Source organism: Protopterus annectens, chromosome 5.part0 (genome assembly GCF_019279795.1).
Source record: "Protopterus annectens isolate FY-2018-M chromosome 5.part0, PAN1.0, whole genome shotgun sequence".
NCBI classification, from domain to species: Eukaryota; Metazoa; Chordata; order Ceratodontiformes; family Protopteridae; genus Protopterus; species Protopterus annectens.
The window spans coordinates 658,828,901-658,851,760 of record NC_056735.1 but is presented as its reverse complement, the minus strand read 5'-3'; the positions used below and the strand labels follow the sequence as shown (position 1 = coordinate 658,851,760).

The 22,860-nt window shown below is 39.3% G+C and overlaps 1 protein-coding gene across 1 annotated transcript in view; it reads right to left on the bottom strand.

The window, feature by feature from the left end:
- Nucleotides 1–22,860, bottom strand: part of LOC122802737 (periodic tryptophan protein 2 homolog) — a 723,301-nt gene that overhangs the window by 237,222 nt on the left and 463,219 nt on the right. The window contains exons 15-16 of the mRNA XM_044072502.1: nucleotides 12,363–12,510; nucleotides 7,881–7,989 (exon numbers count right to left, since the gene is read on the bottom strand). Of these exons, the coding sequence (XP_043928437.1) occupies nucleotides 7,881–7,989; nucleotides 12,363–12,510 (257 nt within the window). The remainder of the gene's footprint in view (nucleotides 1–7,880; nucleotides 7,990–12,362; nucleotides 12,511–22,860) is intronic.

The window sequence follows — 22,860 nt, the reverse complement described above, 5'->3', positions numbered from 1 at the left end:
GCCAAGAAAAAACCTGAAAGACAGGTAGTAGATTATAGATAAGTTGGTAAAACTCCTGACAGAACAGTAAATATTTTGAAGTAAGAAAAACAGATGACAGTCCCCAAAAGCACAATATCCTGTACTTATTGTGACGTCCCTACTCTGGGCCAGTAATCAAGGAGACAATCCTCACCACTGACACTGCAGATGGACGTTCACTTGGAATATAAATGGATACACTCAGTATTTCCAGAAGTAGACCTCTCTGCATCAAGCACATTTTCCCCTTAAGAGCACACAGGGCACACACACAGCCCTGTGTCTGAGGGTTTGTATATCTGTCGCCCTTCAGGTCTCCAAGAAGACTCTCCACTGGCACAGCTTAGGTCCTCAGCTGAGTGTCCAAGCCAAGTCCTCTAGCACCTTCTCTATGTAACCAGTGCTTCATGTCCCTGCTCCAAGTAGCTGGCACATGCACTCTTTGAAATTTAATTTTCACATACACACACACACACACACACACACACACACACACACACACACACACATGCACACACACACTTGGGAAAGGCTGGCGCAGATTTACTAGCTATGCCACCTTCTGTCCAGACTATAAGGTAGTTTCACTGCCACCAGTCAGTTACTATAATCTTTTAAAATAGTATCCAATTATACTGAGTGAAGTTAATATTAATACAGATGGTAATGTTAACCAAACAGCAAGGCTCTCAGGAGTAGCCAAATCTATCACCAAATAAATATATGCAAATACTCTCAAAACTTAAATATTTTTCTAAAAGGTCCAGCCACAATGAGAAGTTTAAATATATTTAATAAATAATGGAAGCTCATGAAAATACTAAATATCTAGTTACAGGAAAACACATGAGTTTCAGTCACAGGAAATATTAAAAATAACACAGCTGAAAAGAATCACACTGTTACAAAAAAAATAATACTTAATTATTCTCATTATATTTTCCTGACTAATCTAAAGAGTACTGTTTCTTGGTCACTTACTAGCACAGGGCAAGACGAAGTGGTAAGTGGGTTTCCTCCTTTGTCAGGTTCCAAGAAAAGACTGCTCCTGAGACTAAAGTCTCCTCTAATATTAAAAAAATGATTTCTGTACAGAATGCCATCACATACATCTGGTTATCTGACTTCTGGTTCCCATGCTATCACCAACACTAGAAGCTGACGAGATTTAGCACCTAGTTGCTATACTCACAAAAAGAGCTTTGCTCAGATCTGCTGCTGTTCCTGGAAGTAGTAAAACAATGTCAAACCTCAACTCTCCCAAAGTAGCAATTCGCTCCCTGCTAGAGACAATAAAGAAGGGTTCTTAATACTTGGTTTCCAAGGCATTTTGTCTCTGGCGGAAACCAGAACTGTAAGATACAATCTTTTTGGCCTAATTTAATTTCAACTGTTTTTCAAAGTTTGCTGCAGCTGGCCTGTGATTAACCTCTTCCCCTTCCAGTGTCTTCTGTTAAAATATGTACATTTAATTTAGTTACAATGATACATATACATTTCTTTTCTTTCCAGCAGGGCACACTTTTGATACATTTTAACACAAACAACTTTATAAATGCATTTTCAACACAAGCATCTGTACAAATCAGTTTGATATACAAATGACATATAATTATTTTCAAAATTCCAGCTAGCTGTGCTGGCATATGTTACACATCCACTGCCCTACTTCTCCTGGCATGGCTGGCAGTACCTCCTACTGTCACACCTATGGCATTAGTTCTACATGAACACATAGAAAATACATAGTAAAAAAAGAAGTTACGTCTTACCATAACGTTCCATCTGTGTTGTTGATCTTCGTTCATTCATTACTGATGGGTTATCAGTTCTGTCCTCGTAACCAAGCCGGCCAATATCAAGCTCGCGTCAGCCAAAAACTCTCGAGCCAAGGTCCTACCAAGAATGCTCTGCTCCCTGTTACCTCAGATCGAGTTTGCAAGTTGATAGATAAAAGTAGAGGCTACCTCTTATCATAATAGACCTACAAGAAAGGAGTACATGAGATCAACCAAGACCCTCCAAAAGGGGGAAGGGGGGGGGAGTAAAGATCAAAAACACAGATGGAACATTATGGTAAGACATAACTTCTTTATCTGATGTTGTTAATCTTCATTCATTCCTTACTGAAGGGAGAGAGTCCCCAGCTACCTGTATTCCTGGGTGGCCCTCATGGAAGGACATTCCTGAGCACCATGAGCCAAAGGAAGCTCTACCTCTGGAGGCCAAGTCCAAGTTGTAATGAAGAATAAAGGTATAAGGTTTGGCCCAAGTTGCAGCTCAGCAAATATCGAGGGAAACATTAGCATGGAAAGCTGCTGAAGTTGCCATAGATCTTGTAGAGTGTGCTTTGACTCTACGAGGCAAGGTGAGATTGTTTCTATTGTAGATAAAGGTGATACAATTTCTCAACCATGAAGCCAATGTAACTTTTGATACAGGATTACCCAGTCTAGGTCCAGAAAAAGCCAGAAACAGTTCGTCTGATTTATGGGTAGATTTTGTTTTGTCCAGATAAAATCGTATTTGCCTATGAACATCCAAGGAGTGCAGGCAATACTCTCCCTTGTTAGGATGGTTAGGAAAGAACACTGGAAGGTCAATAAACTAGCTGATATATCGCTCTGACACCACTTTTGGTAAAAAGGTACAATTGGTTCTCAGTGATACCCTATCCTTATGGAAGATAAGATAAGGAGATTTGATGCATAAGGCCTGAAGTTCTGACAATCGCCTGGCCGATGTGATTGCAATCAGAAACAAAGTTTTCCAAGAGAGATATTTTACATCACAAGAAGATGCAGGTTTCAAAAGGGGGAGCAGTTAGAGCTTGCAGAACCAAAGCCAAATCCCAAGGTTGTATGGGTTCTCTAAAGGGAGGTTTTAGGTGGATAACCCCTTTCAAGAAAGTCTTACAGAGTCTGTGTGACATAAGTGAAGAATCTTGAAAACCAATACGAAAATTTGAGATGGCAGCTAAATGTACACAGATACTAGAGACAGACACCCCAGAGTGGAAAAGTTGTGATAAGTAATCCAATACCACCAAGACCGGGACTGATAAGGGGTCTATTTGTTTATTTGCTGTTCAGAGAGAGAACCTCTTTCATTTGTTAAGACAGATTAGTCTGTTGGATGATTTATGAGATGCAATAAGAATACTGCACACAGGGGATGAAAGGTTTTCATGCCTGGCAATCATAGGAAGTGGAGAAACCAAGCTGTCAGTTTCAAGGTTGTTAGATTGGGGTGAATCAGACCCTGCGAATGGGAGATCAATGTTGTGGATGGATTGAGGATCCACGGTTGATCTAGCAGGTGAGGGCAGAGGAAAGGAAACCAGACTTGTCGAGGCCAATATGGAGCAATGAGGATCACTTTGTCCTTCAACTGTCGTGCTTTCATTAGAAATTGGGAGATGAAGGGGATAGGAGGATAGGCATAAAGAAGACCCGGGGCAAAGCATGGGCTAGAGTGTCCCTTGGTGACTGTCCCCGAGGGGGGATCAGGGCAAAGTAGCTGCTGCACTTTAGGTCACAGCAGTTGAAGATTTTCGCCGCTATCAGAGGATTGAGGGGCCACTCATGAGGCTGTAGAATGCACCTGCTAAATTTGTCTGCTATCACGTTGGAGCTAATGGGAATGTGCGTTGCAATCAGAAAGCGGCTGTAAGCTATCACCCACTGCCATATTTTCAAGGCCTCTCGGCATAACGGGTAAGATCTGGTGCCCCCTTGTTTGCTGATGTACCAGTCCCTGACAGAAGGATGGAGTGAATTGCTTGCAATGCTAAAAGCACTGCCCTCCGTTCCAAGACACTGATATGCAAAAGGGCCTCTGTCTCCGACCAGGTGCCTTGAACTGAGTTTCCTTGACATAGCCCCCCCCCAATCAGGGAGGCGTCCGTGGTCACTGTGGCTATCGGTTGATGGGGGTTGAAAGGGCGAGACCATTGTTGGGGATTTCGAGACGTCCACCAGAGTAAATCTTGCTTGTATCCCTGAGTTACACTTATTTGAAAAGAAAAACAATGTTGTAGAGGGTACCACTGAGTGAGAAGTAGTCAATGAAGTAGTTTAATGTGGAATCTGGCTAGAGGAACAATGGTAATCGAAGCTGCCATTGACCCAATAGCTGAAGTACAGATCGAGCTGGGGATCTGTGGTGACAGAGCAGCAGTTGAACTTGTTGTCTTACTCTCTGAAGTCTGTGTTCTGGAAGGGATGCTGTGCAATTTCTCGTGTCCAACAATATCCCTATAAATTCCAAAGACTGAATTGGAGTTGTGTTGGATTTCTCCCAGTTTATAGTGATTCCCAGGTTTAGAGCTGTTAAGATAGTATACTGCAGGGCTTCTTCCAGTAGATGCTTGGTGGGGGTGGTGAGGAGTCAGTCGTCTAGATATGGAAATGCCTGGAATCCTTGAAGTCGCAAGTGAGCAATAACCACTGCCATGCATTTTGTGAACACACTGGGGGCTGTAGAGAGACCGAAGGGCAGGGCTCGAAACTGGTAGTGACTGGCTCCTATATGGAAGCGGAGATATCTTCTTGAGCGTTTGTCCATTTTTATCTGGTAATACGCACTCTGAAGATCTACAGAGCACATCCAATCGTCTTCTTCCAGAACAGGAAGGATACACTGAACTGAGACCATCCGGAATTTCTCTGTTTTTACAAACTTGCTTAGTGTACTGAGATCCAGAATTGGTCTCCAGTCCCCTGTCTTTTTTGGCACTAAAAACCTTGAGTAAAATCCGGATCCTATTTGGTCTGGGGGGGACCATTTGGATGACTCTTTTTTGTAGCAGCTTTTGGATTTCATGTGCTGCTGTTTCCCTTTGACTGGGTGGAACGTCGGGCAATACTCTTGATGAGACTGGGCAAAGATGAAAGGGGATGTGATAGCCTCTGGATATAATCTGTTGTACCCAAGAGTCGGATGTAATCTTTTGTCAGGCAGTGGGGTACAAGTAGAAATGATCCCCGACCGCTTCCAGAGGTGAGCAATTGGGCAACACTTCAATAACGCTGACAGGGTTGGCCAGAGAAAGAATCTCTAGAACCCCAGTTTCGCAGACCTCCTCTGCCCTGAAAGGGGCATCTTCCATTGGAGTTTCCCCCTCTGCCTCTAGGGGAGAACTCGGCACGTGCACCCTGAGATTTCTTGTGCCAGATCTTTCCGCTCCTCTGATTTCTGGAGTAGAACCATTGAGGAGTGGAGTGTATGACACCAATGGCACACAAGGTCTTGCCATCTTGTTTGCACTGTACCAGCATATCCTTGACTTTAGGGCCAAACAAAGAAGCAGCCTCTATGGGGGCATTCATGAAGGATGCCTTAAAGGAGTCTGCAAAGTCACAATGGTGCATCCAAGCATGTCGTCTGGCGACTATACCTGCGCCTGCTGCTCTAGCCACCCCTTCCGTTGCATGAGAAATAAGACACATGCAAGAGTTGGAAATAGACTTTAGTGTGGCACAGAAGCCACATTATCATGGACTTAGTCAGAAACAGCTCCTGCCAAGGTTTCAGAGAGCTGGTTGATAAGATCTCGCTGAAGCCTGGTAAAATGTGCCAAATAATTCAAAGACCTTACAACAAAGGTCAATGAAGCAACACACGCTTCCCTAATCTGTCAATCGCATGGGACTTCTTGTTGGGCGGATGGACAGTTTGGCTCTCTTCTGCCAAATCCTTCTTAGTAGCAGCTGCCACCACCATAGCATCTGTTGGAAGACCTCGTGACCAGTGGGGGTGCTCAGCTGGGGACGATAATATTTTATCTGGCCTCTTAGATATTGCTTCCATGGATTTCAGAAGCCTTCCATGCGCACTGCATGATGAGCTGGACAAGCTCATCGGTAGGCGGGGTGACCCAGGAGGTAGAGGTTCGGGCACGAAAAGCCTGCAGCAATACGGACTCCTCAGAGGAAGGATTAGACGGCTTCCAGTCATCCCTCTACGGATCTCAAGGAGGTCACCAAAGGGCATTTCATCAGAGGGTGACCGTGGGGACCCTTCCCCATCATCAAAATCTGTATCTTCAGTCAATGACTCCTCAGTGGAGTCCATGTGCTTCCTCTTACACGACGCTTTGCGAGGTGCTTCCTCAGTGGGAGGTTCTGGGGAAGACTGCAAAGTGGGGGTCTCCTGAGGAGGAGAGACCTGAGGCTCTTGTGCCCAGTGTCCGGGAGTTGAAGCCTGTGGCAGTTGCGGCACAGAGGGGGGAAGAGGACTCCGACAAATGAGCTTTGCCAGTGGAGGCAAGCACCCTCTCCATGGCCTGGAAGGCTGGTCCACCCAAGGAGGGATGGAAGCCCGGAACCGAGCATGACAACCTCAGAACCGGGGTCACAACCCGCCCCGACGAGCCCGCCCCCAGACCAGAAGTCTCAAGAGGACTGTGAACCGTAAGAAAGACAGCATCCCTGGAAGGTGCCATAGAAAAAAACTGGCATGGAGCCAGGAATGCCCTCCCCAAAGGCACCACCACTGGCCTGAGAAAAGCTCGATGCCCAGTACACTGAAAGCCACAAGGATGACTCTGGTTCCAAAGTGAGATCCACTACTGGAGTCGGAGGAAGGGAAGCTGCTGTCAGAGTAACAGGCTACGAGACTTGAGTGGAAGTTGAAGGAGTATATGTTGGGGTTTGAGGCAATATACGCTCACCTGAGTGAGGGAACATAAACTTTGATGGTTGAGAGAGACCTCTGGCCACAAGCAACTGGTCAACAAGCCGCAACACATCTGTTCAGAAAGACTCTTGGTTTACCTCATGGAAAAGGCTGATGGCGATTTTGGCCTTTCTAGGAACGGACTATACTGCTAGCAAAAGGATCCAGTGAAGGAGAATATTTGGTCCTTGCTAATTCAATAGGTGCAGTGCTCGGAGCCGAGGAAGTCTGCACCAAAGAAAATGGTGTGGAAAAGATCTGCGCCGAAGATATCAGTGCTGTAGTAGTTGAAGGTGTGCGATAGGGTAGGAAAATATTAGAATAAACTTTTGAGGAAAAATTTAGAGTAATAATACATAAACTGTCAAATAAACTAGACACTTAGCTGAGAAAGTGGCTTGACACGGCTGTTCAGCAACGTGACAAACGAGATCTGAGGTAACAGGGAGCAGAGCATTCTGGGTAGGACCCTGGCTCGAGAGTTTTTGGCTGATGCGAGCTTGATATTGGCCTGCTCGGCTCTGAGGACGGAACCAATAACCCATCAGTACGGAATGAATGATGATCAACAACATCAGATCATATTTTACATAGATTTTTAACAGAAACATTCACAAGGTAAAATTCCCCTTACAAGTCATAACAGTCAATAAAATGTACATTTTCTAGCATAAAGTAAATAAATTCATAGAAAAAATAAAGGATTTCATCAGAAAAGTTAAATTATGGAAGGTTTTCCCCAGCAGGGTACTTATCTACCAGCTCTGAAGGACTGCTAGCTGACTGTCAGTTCCACAAAGTCCACAGAGAGAGGAAACTTCAGTAGCAAAAAAGCTCTTAAGTTTTTCTCACCCTAACTGATGCATTTGTATGGCTCTCCTTGACCCCACTGTGGTTAAAGTGCATGGAAGTTGTCCTTAAGCTTTGAAAGCTGACCAGTGGTTATATCCTTAGGAGGATATCATCCAAATTGCCTAGGGTCTGGCAACAGTGATCTAGGTTGATCTTCTTCTCAATTAAAATTAACAAAGTTTTTCTTTACACACAAAAGATAAATGCACCTTTTAACTTGTAAATACCTCTATTAAACATCTTAGTAGAGTGTTGTAATATGTTGCCGCCATCAGATAAAAAAAAACAGACTGTAATGGACATATTAAAAATAAATCATATAAGGATACCTTTCTTTACACCAGGCAGTGGGATAGCAACACCATTTTCATCACCAGCACCTTCATCAATCAATGCTAAGCTGCCAAACTCAGTCATTTTCCTTCGGTCCAAATATTCCTGCAACACACAAGGAACTAAAGTCAAATTTCTGTCCTCTACATATAGCAGACTACCATCTATAACACTTGTGTATTATTTTACTATCTTTAAGAATGTACTGTCCACTTCTTGTCCTACAAGTGGACTAAAATTATTTTTATGTTTCACCATCAGTGTGTGTTACTGTACACCTGCTAGAAGTCTGACTATGCTTGCAAAAGGTTATCTTTAACATCTGCGACCAGTGCATCTACACAGTTATCATAATTAAATATATTTATCAAAAGATGCAAAAGAATAGGAAGTCTGTACAAGAAAATTAACTTGTGATAGCAACAGGCAGTGCTTTGACTAAATAATCTGCTTTATATTGTAAAAAGATATAAAACATTGTTTCTGATAGAGATCCTGCAATAGATAACCCCATTGGGTTGAATCACACAGCACTAGGATGACTAAGCCAAAACTCAATAGGTAACTGTCTAGAGATGTACAACCCATAAAGGTAGGGTTATCAACTTTCTTGTTCCTTTGTAAAATCCTTCTTATCTTTCCCCCAGTAACTTTACCTTAAGCCTACTGTAGGAGGAGGTTTCTATCTGTAAAAGAAAATGAAGTCCAAAATATCCCTCATGGAAAACATCAAAATAAGGAGTAAAAGGGGTGCCTGGCAAAGTAATTCTGAACAGTTTAATAGAAAAGAAGAGAAAGGTGTGTCTAAACTACTACAAGATCCCATTCTTATCACATGATAGTACATGCAACATCATGAATGACCGTTACTGTGGCAAGAGACACCATCAAGGACTTATAAGCAATGGACAGGACAGACTACATGGCCAGGAAAGAATCAGGGCTGAGAAGCGACTAAGCTTCAAATAATACACCTAAACCAACAGCAGCATTTCTGTTCCTTTTCATTATATGAATATTGTGCTTTAACCCATCTCGATAAGAGGATCAAGCTATGACCACCCAATGGTATTAAATTTTGATCACTCAAAGAATTTTCTATATACAAACCCCCAATATGAACTAAAAATGGCCAGTCCCCTCATCTTCTGACAATACAAAATTAGTAGTTACACCCTTGTCTACATCAGTGCTCCCTATCCCACAGTTCTTTTCTCTGCCAACAGAAACCAGCTCAAGACGGAACCTTCAAATTGTTCACTCAGGAACTAAAAAAAATATGTGCCTGTGCAGTCAAATAAAAAGCCAGTACTATAATCACTACACAACCCCTGCAAAAACACTCAACTACACTTCATAAATGAAAAAGCTCATCTCCTTACTAGCCCCAATAATTCCTGTGGGCTAGAAGAAATAAATTGCAGTTGCATTAAGAACTTGAAAATGTAGACAGAAATGTTTCCCTTTCCAAGTACTGCATGAAAATAAAAAACAAAGACATGCAAGTGAGAGAAACCAGGACGGGCAAGCTAATACTTTCTGATATGTATTCAGCTGAAAAAGACTGGAACTTACCATGATTGTGGTTATTTGATTATGTTCACTGATGCAGAAATAATAACTGATTAGGACTTCTACTGCAGAAGAACCCAATGTCCAAACTGGCATTCAGAGCTTTGCATCCTCTTTTTTCACCCAGCTGTCAGTGCATCAGCAGTACAAAAGGAATAGTTATTTTTAGTTCTTTCTTGCAGTCTGAGATGAGAGCAAGAAAAGGTCCCTAAATAAAATTGACCCCTGACCAGGACACTCAACCAGATGGACCTTCTAGATACCACTACGCCAACCCAGGAAGGAAGGGTGCACATTGTGGCGTAGAAACATGGAGAGGGTAAGGACTAAGAATTAGTGTGTGGTCACCCCAACCCCAAATGGCCCCAGAAAAGGAAAGTGAAAGATTAGTGCAACATAGGACATACTTATGCAGTTTATCTAAGTTGATGTTAAGTTTCTAACACAACTGTACCATTGCTGCAGTACGGAGAGCTTCTAGGCAAGATTCCCAAGGTTATGAACCTTGGGGTGGTTGGATGTGAGAAGTGGGGAGTGCTGACCTCAACTAAACAGGCAGTACTGTCTACAATGACTCAGACAGAATGTCACCTCATTTTTCCTGGGATAATCTTGCCATGGAATGAATAGCAAGAGGAAATGAATGAGCCAACTATTTGAAACTACTTGGAAACAGGTCTGTCCTCCTTACCTTGTATAAACTATAAAATAAAAGACAGAAAGACACCTGTCTTTCTTGTTGAACCGATTAATATCACATAATCCAGAAGTTAGGCAGTTTCTCTATGTACCAAGACCTTTTCAACAGGAATAAGGCAAGCTTCTCCAAGTTTTAAAATGTATTTATTATTCAACAGATGAGCTCTTTCGTCGGAAGATGACTTTATCAAATCCACTGTGTTAAGAGTCATCTTTAGAAGAAAGCATTCCTCCATACTAGAATGAAACACTGCCTACATAGGTATTACCTCTCACTATTCCCTCCCCCAGAACCAAGAAGCCTTAAGCAGCAGTTTTACTTTAAATAATCAGTTATTCAACTTCATAAACATGTCATTTCAATGACCAATGTTAACTAAAGTTGCTTCATTCTGTAAGCAATGCACTTAACAAAATTATGGCAATCATAAGAGAGCTGAGTATATATATATATATATATATATATATATATATAAATATATATATATATATATATATATATATATATATATATATATATATATGTATGGGTCGTCTACCTGATAACGCCGAAAGCTCAGAAGAACGGCACCGGACGATTGACAATGGAGAAGACCAAAAGTTGAAAATCCCAATGCTGTGAACACTGACATGTTAAAGTAAGTGTGCGATAGGGATGGATGTTAGGGTCAGGGTACGGGTAAGGTAAGTGTGCGATAGTGACAGACTTGAGGGTTGGGGTGGATTAAGTGAGTTAGGTTAGAGTGCGGGTAAGGTAAGTGTGTGATAGTGACAGACTTAAGGGTTAGGGGCGGACTAAGTGAGTTAGGGTTAGGGGTTGGGTAAGGTAAGTGTGCGATAGTGACAGACCTTAGGGTTAGGGTTTGGGTTAAGGTTAGTGCATAGATAGTTGTGTATGTAAGGTTTAGTGTAGGTTTGTAAGGTTGTTGGTGTGCTTGTGTTGTGTGTGTGGTTTTTGGAAAAGGAATTTGTTTTGTTGATTGTCTGGATTGTGGTTTGTCGGGCTTGTGAAGTTTCATGTTTTTGAACTTTCGGTTTTGTGGTGTCGGTTATTTCGTTGTCGATGTTTTGGCGTGTCAGTGTTATCAGGTAGATATATATATATATATATATATATACACACACACACACACACACAGATTCATATGCATGCATGTGCATTTATAGACAGATATACACATATATACATATATGTGTAACCACACATACACTTGTATAGATATATACACTCAGCAAATTAAATGTACTTTTTTTTAACCAGGTGAAAGTGGTGGTTCCATGACCAAAGCTCACTATGAAACACACATAAAATTAAGCACAGGAGCTTCATCCTCACCCAACCCCAATACAATAAGTCTAGTAATCAGCAAACAGAGGAAAGGAGAGTGCATAATGATAATCCTGGAACCAGATTTCATTAAAAATGCTATGTGAATTACACAGTTTAGAAGGCAAAATCCCTAGTCAAAATCCCAGCAGCACAGCACTAAAGAAGAGCAAGCTTCAAATAGAAATCAAGCCTCTACCCTCAGCCCTGGGTCACCATTCACCTGCTCTACCACTAACCTTCTGAAGCACCTGAGAACTGACTAAGATAGTCTGAAGCAAACATCTCTCCATGATACATATGCATGCAGACAGACAAACCAATGAGAACACAAAAAGCACAATTAATTAATTAATATATTTATTTAAACTATACTTTTCTCAATATTTGTATTTTTTACAAGTTAAATGGCCTCGTCTCCAGACTCTTTTCAGATGCATTTTACCAGCTGAGGCAAATTACAGGGGCAGAACAAAAGAAGAAATGCACACAGAGTGGCACAGCACATAGTTTACAGTTTGAAGACAAAAGGTTAAAGATAGACTTGAGGATGTCCAACATCATGGACAGAATGCAGGGTGCAAAACAGTGACGCAGTGTAAATCATCAGAAGGTTGCCTGATAAAAAACAAGAAAAGGAAAGTGGAAGTACTGCAAAGGATCCATTTGCATCACTTGGACAGACCCCTTTTTTCCCCCTTAAGGGCATTAAAGACATACTTAAGACAGCAAATCCAGAAGATGTGCTGTACAGAAAACAGAAAAAGATTTAATTTTATAAATGCACTCATTTATAGTAAAAACTGGAATTGCTGTTAATGAACTCATCATCGTTTCCTATTTATGATTTGCATAAAGTTAATGCAACTGAAGTACTAACCTCCATTGCATCCAATGAAAGATTACAAGAAATTTCAAATTTCTTCATTAGAATCTGTTCTTTCACATGATATATACAGACAAATTTTGACTGCCCTCCAGCCAAAATAGACTGTCCATCTGCTGAGTAACAAAGAGTAGTAAAAGACCTAGAGTAGAAAAAAAATGCATTAGCTCTAGCATGGCATAAGTGAGACAAACAGTTACATTAGAACTTACTGTGACAAACAGACCACTGATGGAATCCCAGTCAGCAGGTCATACATTCTGAGCTGTTACTGCAGGACAACAAAATCTGGATAAGCAATACTTACAGTGACAACCTTTACACAGGCATATATATATATACATATATACACACACACATATATATATATATATATATATATATATATATATATACACACGCACACACATATTATTAAATACAAAGTCAGATAACAGTAGTAGTGGAGTGATACATTAACTACTGGAAAAATATTAGGGTACCTGTCCTTTTTTCAACTGCAGGGATAGCAAATACAGGAGATGAAATTCTACGGTATATGATGGACTAGTAGGCGCATACCTTTGAACTGTCCAGAAATTCATAAAAAATCTTGATTTTTGACGCATATTTTTAGCTTGTCCCTTGTAAAAGGATTGCAGTAACTAAACAATGACAGACATCTGAGATTCACATTTCATTTCCTTAAGAAAATCCATGTTAATACAAAACCTGAAGACTAGCAAATTTCTAGAACTACAATTTTTAAAATCTGTCCTATTTTTGGTCCTTTGTCTGAACCTCCATTATTTTTGGTTTTGTCCCTGATTTTTGTGCCAAAGGGTAAAGATAAAAAAGAGAAGATGTGTGGGGATTGGGGAGGGACATGGAGAAGGGATGGTAGATTCCTTAATGGAGTCTTTGGGCCTTATAGTATGGAATGTGTTAGAATTAGACTACAGAAGGGAAAGATGCATGAGTGAGGTAGACTAGTGATACCACATTTAGACAGTTGTTTCTGAAGGTGTTTCTTTAAGGAGTTACTGGTTCTTGTCAGAAATTACCCCTCCAGCTGATACTCTGTATTCTCACTACTGGTGTTCCTGAAATGTACAGTCCTTTTCCTTCTCAATTCTTTCCTGCTGAAAGCCATGAAAGATGGACAACTGCAAATGAAAAATGCAAAAAGACCATCTAGGTCTAGGGGGGAGTAAAGTGAGAACCCCCAAATGACCAATAAAACAAACAAGGATACGAGTTACTTTAAATAGAAGGAACAGAATACCATTTCATCTACAAGACTGGTGTACCTTTAGTACTAAATGTTGGACATAAAATTTAGTATTACAGTAGACAGTCGATTATCCAAACGTCAATTATCAGAACCAGCCTTCCACAGTTTTTGGATAGGGAAAAATCACAAATTCTAAATATGTAAATATTAGAAGTATTTGCCTGAGCATGTTTTTTGAGCTTGTATTCTTTACTATCCACTGGAATCATTGAATGGTTGAAAAGTGTATTCCTGCACGCAGAAACAAAAAAACAAGATTTTAGAAGTTTTTTATCTGGTTCAATTATATGTTTGATTATCCGAACTACACCCTAGGTCCCAATTAGTTTGGATAATCGACTCTCTACTGTATCTGCCAAACGGCTGGCTATTTAAAACCACAAAAAAAGTCAAAATGAAAAAATACCCCTGCACTCTTTTTCAAATTGACTTGCAAGTTCTACTTTCAGAACTCTACAAGAAATTATCAGTGGGAAATTATATTTTATAAAGCTGCATGGACAATTCAACTTTCTATGTATTTACTTCCAGGAGTGCACCTCCACCAAGCTACATACACATGCCATTCAGTACAGCTAATCAAATGACTAACATTATGTTATTGGAAAGGACACTTCCCGAAGGCTACAGTGAAAAGCCTTGACATTTGCATCACCAAGCACCTTTTTTTTCTGGAATTTAGATTACAGAATAAAAGCACTATAGTTGACTTCAGGATATCACATTAGTTTTTTAAATAATTGTTCATTTCCTTTACCATAAAGTACTATCACAGCTTTTAAACAGTAACTTTGCAAACACACTCAAGCTTTTTTTTTTAAAGCTTCAAAATGAAAAGGGCTGCTAAAGAATCGAGTAATCTTCACAACATAATTTACAAAAATTGAAAAAAGAAAACCACAGACAATCCAGCCTTTCAGGTAGGCAGATCCCTTTATAATTGTCTAAAATTCTTTGTGATCTTTTAAGCAAAATCTATGTGAGGCAAGGTGAAGTTAAAGTGAAATACCCTTCTTATAATTCTCTAGATATAAATACTAAGAACATCAAATTTCATCTAAGGAAGCTTTCTGGCATAAACAATGCAGAGCTAATGCATGCCTTCCACAAAATAAATTCACAATGAGACATTTAATGTCTTTCACAAAGTACAGTTCCAAAAACATTCATGCCTGAAGTTCAACTCCAGATTATCCCTCTGCCTCAAGTAACAGTTGTAACTCTCCACTACTAAAACATGACTTTTTCTGGAACTTAATTTACAAATCCAAAATGATCACATCTTTTTTTTTTTTTTTTTTTTGAGCTTTGAGATGGTTAGTCTCAGGATCTGAGTGTTTCGCCTTAAACACCCACTGAATGTTAGTCTATTTTGTAATTACTCTGTCTTTTAACAATGTCCCAGTCGGTTAAAAGGGTCTGTGAGGTTAGAAAAGTATCACCTTATGACAAATGCCCAACCTCTCTGTAGGTGGTCTGCAAACTTCCACAGGTAAGAAAATGCACAGTGAATAGTCCCAACAGTGGTCACCCATTAAAGAGCTGTTTGACAATGCAGCAAAGGTTATTACTGGCATGTATAAATCTATAAACATAAGTAATAAACTACTTCCCCCCCACTAATGTGAGGTGAATGAACATTTTATTGGCACCATGTTATGGCCAACATACACTGTACATGCATATGGTAGATTTGCTTCTAGTTTAAAGATAAATGGTTCCAAAAAAAGAACACTTTACTGAAAAAATAATTTCATAAATACAATATACATGTATGTAACACAGTGAAATCACTATGAAGGAAAAAAAAAAAACATTTTACTGAAAAAAGTCACAGCATATATCTTGTACATGCATGTTATAGTATGTGGCCCAAAAAGAGCATTTTATTGACTAAAAGGTTAAGAGTACAACACTTTCTTACTATATATTTTCTTTTATTTTCAGCAGTGTTATGCACATTACTTCGGTCTTACAGCACTAAATAAATGAGGCGACGTTCATAATGACAACAACAATTTCACTGAGTAGAGCAACTTATAAAAATTCCACCATTTAAAATGGTAAAACCTTTGGGGTTTTGGGAGGGGATGTGTCTTACTGTCACCCTTTGCCACAGCATTTCACCTCACACAGCCATACTAGAACATACTAGCTTACAGGATAGCACCATGAACACTTTTCAGAAAAGGAGACATTTTGACAAACTGCCTGGAATTTGACTGAGGTGCAAAAGAGCAGTGTCGTAAGAGGTCAAAGATGAAGTAGCTTATCCAGCAGATAGTCAGACAAGGGAACCAAGTCTGCCTGAGGCTGTAAGGCAGTATAAAAAAACATTCTTGGCCTTTCAGTGCCTCAAAGGGCCACTTTTCTTCTAAGTATTCTACCTTTCAAGGTTCTGAAACATGGTCACTGCCCCCTTGCTGAAACTACCTTTACAAGACAACCCCTAGTCACTCAGAAGCTCATACACTCCATTTAAAACAGCTGTGGGTCAGTCTTCTCTAGACTGGGACCTGCTAACTGAAACCAGATGTACTTAAAAGAGTATCTCTTTACAAATCTACCAGCAACTGCTACCACAACAATGGTTAGGTAACTTTATCACCCCATATAATAAATAACAGAATACATTTAAGAAACGTTTCTCATCCTCATAATGGAATAAGTAAGAAGGTCACTGAAAAACCAATAAGTAAAAACAAAATGAAAACCTCTTGTATCAGAGGAACATGGGATATATGCAAATGATCCTTATGAACATCAGGTGTTTCAGCTAATGGACATCAGCTGGGTGTAACAGCCCTGTGTTTCTAATGCTTAGTCAAACACTCGGCTTGTGCTGTGCTGACGAGGTCATAACAAGGCCGAAATATGCATATCCACAGCTTGTGGGGTTTGGCTTTATTGGCCTGCAACTGTCCAGTAAAATGATGAAACAAATTATGGACATTTAGAATTGCCAATTAGCTGAAACACCTGATGTTCATAAGGATCATTTGCATATATCCCATGTTCTTCTGATATAAGAGGTTTGGGAGGTCACTCAGTGGAAGTTCTAGCTTTGCTGGAGTTTTCATTTTGTTTTTACTGATTGATTTTTCAGTGACCTTCTTACTTATTGTTTTAGTTTGCTGTTTGGGATATTTTTGCAGTGACCCTAATTATAATGGACATCAGCTGGGTGTAACAGCCCTGTGTTACTAATAATTAGTCAAACACTCTGCTTGTGCTGTGCTGACGAGGTCATAACAAGGCCGAAATATGCATATCCACACCTAGTGGGGTTTGGCTTTATCGGCCTGCAACTGTCCAGTAAAACGACGAAACAAGTCATGGACATTCAGAATTGCCAATTAGCTGAAACACCTGATGTTCATAAAGATCATTTGCATATATCCCATGTTCCTCTGATACAAGAAGTTTGGGAGGTCACTCAGTGGAAGTTCTAGCTTTGCTGGAGTTTTCATTTTGTTTTTACTCATCCTCATAATGGGGAATTTTTATATATACGTAGGAGTAAATGTTTATGTATTATATGTATGAATACACTGTAATTTACACATATTGGTGTTTATTAATGTATTTTTTCTTTCCTTGTTCTTTCAATGCAGTCTAATTGGATCTTAACATTACCCTACCAGCACTGAATGTTATCATTATGTACTGAATTGTGTTATTTACTCATTCTGCATACAACAGTGTACATTAGTAAGTTTCTAATGTATATTATGCTCTTTTAGCTTGGGCTGTAGCTGTAAACAGTCAGCAGACCAACTAACTAACCCAGTGAAGAAATATTAATAAATATATACATAAATAAATAATTAATTAGAAATTTGACTTTACAGATAAACTCATAGGAACCTTCTTTCAAAACAATGTGGTACTGTCTTTGCTAATAACCAGCCTAAGGCTGGGAAATGTGGCCCTCACAGAAGCCACAGAAATGGTCAACCTCTCAATACTTTTGATCCAAAATGACATGTTAACATCTGAAAGTAAAGTGGCATGGGAAGCAGTCAAGCCAAAAGCCTCAGCTAAAACAGATTTCAAAGCCAGGGGCTGTGAAACAGCTACACTTTGTTCAGTGTTGCCAGTCCTCACTTGTCCTCATGTCATTTATTTAGAATGACTGCATGTCAAAGGAAGACTCCTGGAGACCTTGGCAAGCACATCCTGATGGAATAGTACCAGACAGCCCCTCTCTCTCTTTTGCATTGTGAACTCCAGACTAATTTTGTTCTCCTCCTTATTGTCCCTGGGGTGAATCTAGCACAGTGCAGACATGACTCCACATTGTATTCCAGGCCATAGCAGAAATGGAAATGGAAATCCTTATATAGACTTTCTTCTCTCTATCAATAGTTATTTTTCTTAAATACTGCTACATCAGATTCAATAACAGACATAAGAAAAAAAAACTGTAAACATACATAGAAAAAAATTCAAGAATTTCCCCTGTGGCATACTTACATTTCCTCAGAAGCACTGCTGGAGTGATGACTCTTGAGGTCCATGTTACTGTATTAATGGTGTGGCAAATAAGATGTGAAGAGTGCTTTAGCTGATGCCTCTCTTATATCACCAGCATCCTTTCATTTGAGGGGGAAATTATTCAACTGAAGCCAATGGAAGGAAGAAAGAAAGAACAGACCTTTGGGCTACCTGCTGGCAGGATATCCCACAGATGAGGCATGCATCAATGAATAAGCCTCCTGCCCCCATCTGTTATAGCAGTTACTATTCACTACTGTTAATCATAGAAAGTACTCGTCAAACAGTTATGACCATGCAAATACTAAGTTAATTGATGGTGCTTTCAAATGATCTGCTTTTCTTTTTTGCAGTGAATTAGCACACTGCAATTAATACAGCCTCATGCTTCTGTTTTACAACCCCAATCAGATGTCATAAAACAACCTTTACTAAACATTCACAGTCATGTTGCTTCAGCTTTGGAATCTGCATCAAGTTGTGTCTTTCGGCTTTTCCCGGTTAGGGGTCGCCACAGCGGAACTCCGGTCCGCTAATGATTGGTAGTTGATTTTTACGTGCCGAGTTACCAGCCCTGACGCACAACCTTCAACGAAGGTATGCCCATTCACGCATGTCTCCACGCAGAAGATGCTCTAGCCTGGAATCGAACTGGACAGCGTCTTGCTGTGAGGTGACAACGCTACAGCAGCACCACCACCGCAAACATTTAAAATAAACTGAAAGATCGTACATGTTCCTAGCAGTTACTTCACTCCAACCTGTACCACAGAGCAGTACTTGTCAAATAATGAAGAGAATGTTGAGGAGCACAAATTCAAAATGATTGTTTTAACAGTTTATTAGCAAGATATCATTTATACAGCCTCTATATGCTGTGTTATACCTGCCACACGAATGGGTACCAAAGAACAGGCAAAATCAAGCACTCAAGACCATATATTGCAAAACGTTATATTCCGCATTTCAAAATGCATTAACTGACACCTGCAAACATGTAGAAATAAAGTGAAATACAGGTGAAATAATATTCCTATCCATTGTGCATTCTACCATAACACAACTTTCCATTTCATAATGCAATACTGTTCTACTGCGTGCAATACAGATATAGATTGTATGAGTTGTACACTTTTTTGTACTTGAATCTGCTTGAAAAAAAGTTAATTGTTTCACCATTCGATCTTGGATTCATAAGGTAACAAAATCTGGTAGTTTCTTGAAAAAACATAGTATTTCACAGTTTTATATGACCCGTATTTGTAAGACCAGATCAATACGCTGTATGTTGCTTCCTCATTGCCCAGTGCACCAAGAGATGCCTGCAAATGTAAAATTAAAAATGACATATTCTTCTTGAGTCTACAGATTACTTGTCTCTAATTTGTATGAAAACAGCGATTGCCATGTTGCTAAATGTTGTTTCTAAGTGATTTTAGCCCCTACATGCGGTTTTATGGAAACTTCCCAATAAAAGCATCAAATAACTGCAGTTTTTAATAAAATATCCTTCCAGGATCACAGCATCAAACAACTCTTATACTTAAACTTGTTACTATTTGAGTATCACAAAGCAGTACCTGTCAAAGAATCAAAACCACAGTACTATACGCTGCTTCTAAACAGTGCATCAGATCATTTCTGCAAACATGTACAACAGAGTGAAATATTCTACTTGCTTACATCTCTATGTAATTTGTCAGAAGCAGCAATCACAAAACTTCTTCTTCTTCTTCTTTCGGCTTTTTCCCGGTTAGGGGGCGCCACAGTGGATCACCTGTCCACTCATGATTGGCAGTGGAGTTTTTACAGTGTCAAGTTGCCAGCCTTACACAGAAGGCACACACACGCACACACTCACACCTAGGGTCAATTTAGAGTGTCCAATCCACCTACAGCATGTCTTTTTGGGATGTGGGAGGAAACCGAAGCACCTGGAGGAAACCCACGCGACCACAGGGAGAACATGCAAACTCCGCACAGAAGGCACCCCAGGCGAGAATCGAACCGGAGAACCTCTTGCTGTGAGGCGGCAATGCTAACCGCTGCACCACTGTGGTTGGTTCTCAAAGACTCAGCATGTTCTTTCTCCAGTAGAGTCTGAACTAAATAATATCTGAAAACATGTAAAATAAAATTAAACATGCATCTTTCACTATTTCTCACTAATGAACATCAGAGAAAAGTGCTGGTCAAACAGCAAAGACCATGCTGCTTTTTTTTTTTAATTAGTGCATTAGCACAACAAAATACAGCATCTCTGTGCTGTTTTACTGTCCCCTAACTGGGCAACAAATAAAAGCCCTCCTCAAACATGCAAGAACATGCTGCAAAATGCTGTTTCTCAGACCACCTTCTACTCCCAACTTTCCTAACCAATCCTTTAAGTGCACTATACTGCAAACCAGCAATGCTTCAAAAGAAAACATGTTGCACTGGCAAATTTTTGTAAATTTGTAAATGTTTTTTTGCTATTGCTGTGATAGTGCAGTCAGGGTTAAGCTAAGCGTGGTTAGAAAAGCAGTTTAAGGATGTGTTTTACTTACTTTAATACTATTTAGGTTAGAGTTTTAATTTAAGGGTCCATTTTGCCTTTTATACTGTTTTCCAACCGGTTGGGCATAGCTGCAGTTTCATTTTATTTTACATTAATTTAGTTACAATTTCTGTTCTAATTAGGGTAGATTTTACTTCCTGGGGTTTCATGTGGGCTGGCATGTCTGTTTTTTTATGGGGTGCTAGTGTCTGTCTTATGTATTCAGCATTTGTCATTTTATTTTTTATGAACAGGACAGGGTACAAAAACTGAAATGAATAAAGTGGTGATAAATGTTTGAAGACATTCAAACAGTGGTAATAAACTAAAGATATGCACAGACCTGTATGTATATAAATAAAATATTCTCAAATAGAGAACAACGAACTCCACAAACTGCCATATAAACAAGCAAACAAAACAATAAAATGTCTACGAAAAATTATTAAAAACAAACTACTTTATTATAAACATAAAATGGTAAGTGTTTTTGTTCAACTACTTTGAACTTCATCAGACAAAAACTCACTTACTGAACACTCATTAAATAATGCATTAAAATCACATGCTCAAATAAAAAACTAATGACTTAATCTTTTCATTCTCAACATCACTTTATAATTCTCCCTTTCACTAATACCAGGAAACTGACAAACATTTAATTTCACTTGCCACCAATATTATTTTGCATCTAAAACAATTTCAGCATCAAAACAAAATTAAACACTTGGTCAATACTGATTAATTAATTTTAAAGAGACTATATTGTGTGTATATGTACACACACATATGGGTCCTACTTCAAAAGACTGAAAAACCAAAAGACTGAATCCCAAAAGACTGGAAAATTCAAAATACTGAAAGATGGAATTTGCACCTTCTCCACTGTTGTTCAGCTTGGAGCTGGTAAATATAGTTAGCAGGGGCTGTGAGGGTGCAGGGAGTTTTGCCACGTGCATTAAAAATTTGTTCAGTATTTTGAATTTTCAGTCTTGGGATTCAGTCTTTCGGTTTGCCAGTCTTCTGAAGTAGACCCATATATCTACAGATTTCATAAATATATATATGTATCAAAACAGACACACACATACATACATATATATATATATATATATATATATATATATATATATACATACACACACACACACACACACACACACACACAAACATACACACGGGTCTAGTTTTGAAAGTTTAAACCATTAAAATGGAGATCGACGTATAGCACTGAACAATATATTTACCATTTTCCTTGCTGTAGTGTGATCTCGCAGTTGGTACATTTAATTAGCAGGGGATGGGGGGGCTTGCCCCTCTGCAAAAATGTAAGACTTTTTGTTTTTACTTTTTTTTTTATTTACTTTTCAAAGTTTCAAAACTTCGATCTTATGATCTCGATCATAATAAATTAGAAGTTTTGAAACTTCGAAATTTAGAATAGACCCATATATATATATATATATATATATATATATATATATATATATATATATATACATATATATATATATATATATATATATATATATATATATATCTATACACACACACACACACACACACACACATATATATATATATATATATATATATATATATAGGTCCCAGTTAAGTGATCAAAGTTCAGAACCTCGAATTTCATATGGCCGAACCCATATGTTCGAATATAAATAAGCAGAAAATTAAATATTAGATATTTAATTTTCTGCTTACTTATATTCAGTTAGTGTCTAGGCACTGTGCACTAAAAGGAAAAAAGAATCAAAAGTAATGCGCTTGTGTATAACTGAAGAAGTTGTGGACAAAAACATACTGCTTACTGTTGTCGTCAGCGTTAGTGAGTGGTGTGCTTAATACCCGTCAATAAACGTGTTTTCATGGAAATGGCTATCCGGGCACTTTTTTCTATTGTTATGGGTGATTTCTGGTGCCTTTTCCTCCTTTTACTTGGATACTATCTTCACTTGCTAAATCGCGCTAAACAAAGATATAGGGGACTTGCAGACATTGGACCCGACCCAGTTTGGCTTTGTCAAGGGCAGATCATGCCTTTTGAACTTGGTCGACTTCTTCGAAACAGTCACCAAGGCCATTGATGAGGGAAAGGCAGTCCATACAGCCTACCTTGACCTTGCAAAAGCTTTCGACACAATACCCCACTCGGGTATTATAGAGAAACTTAC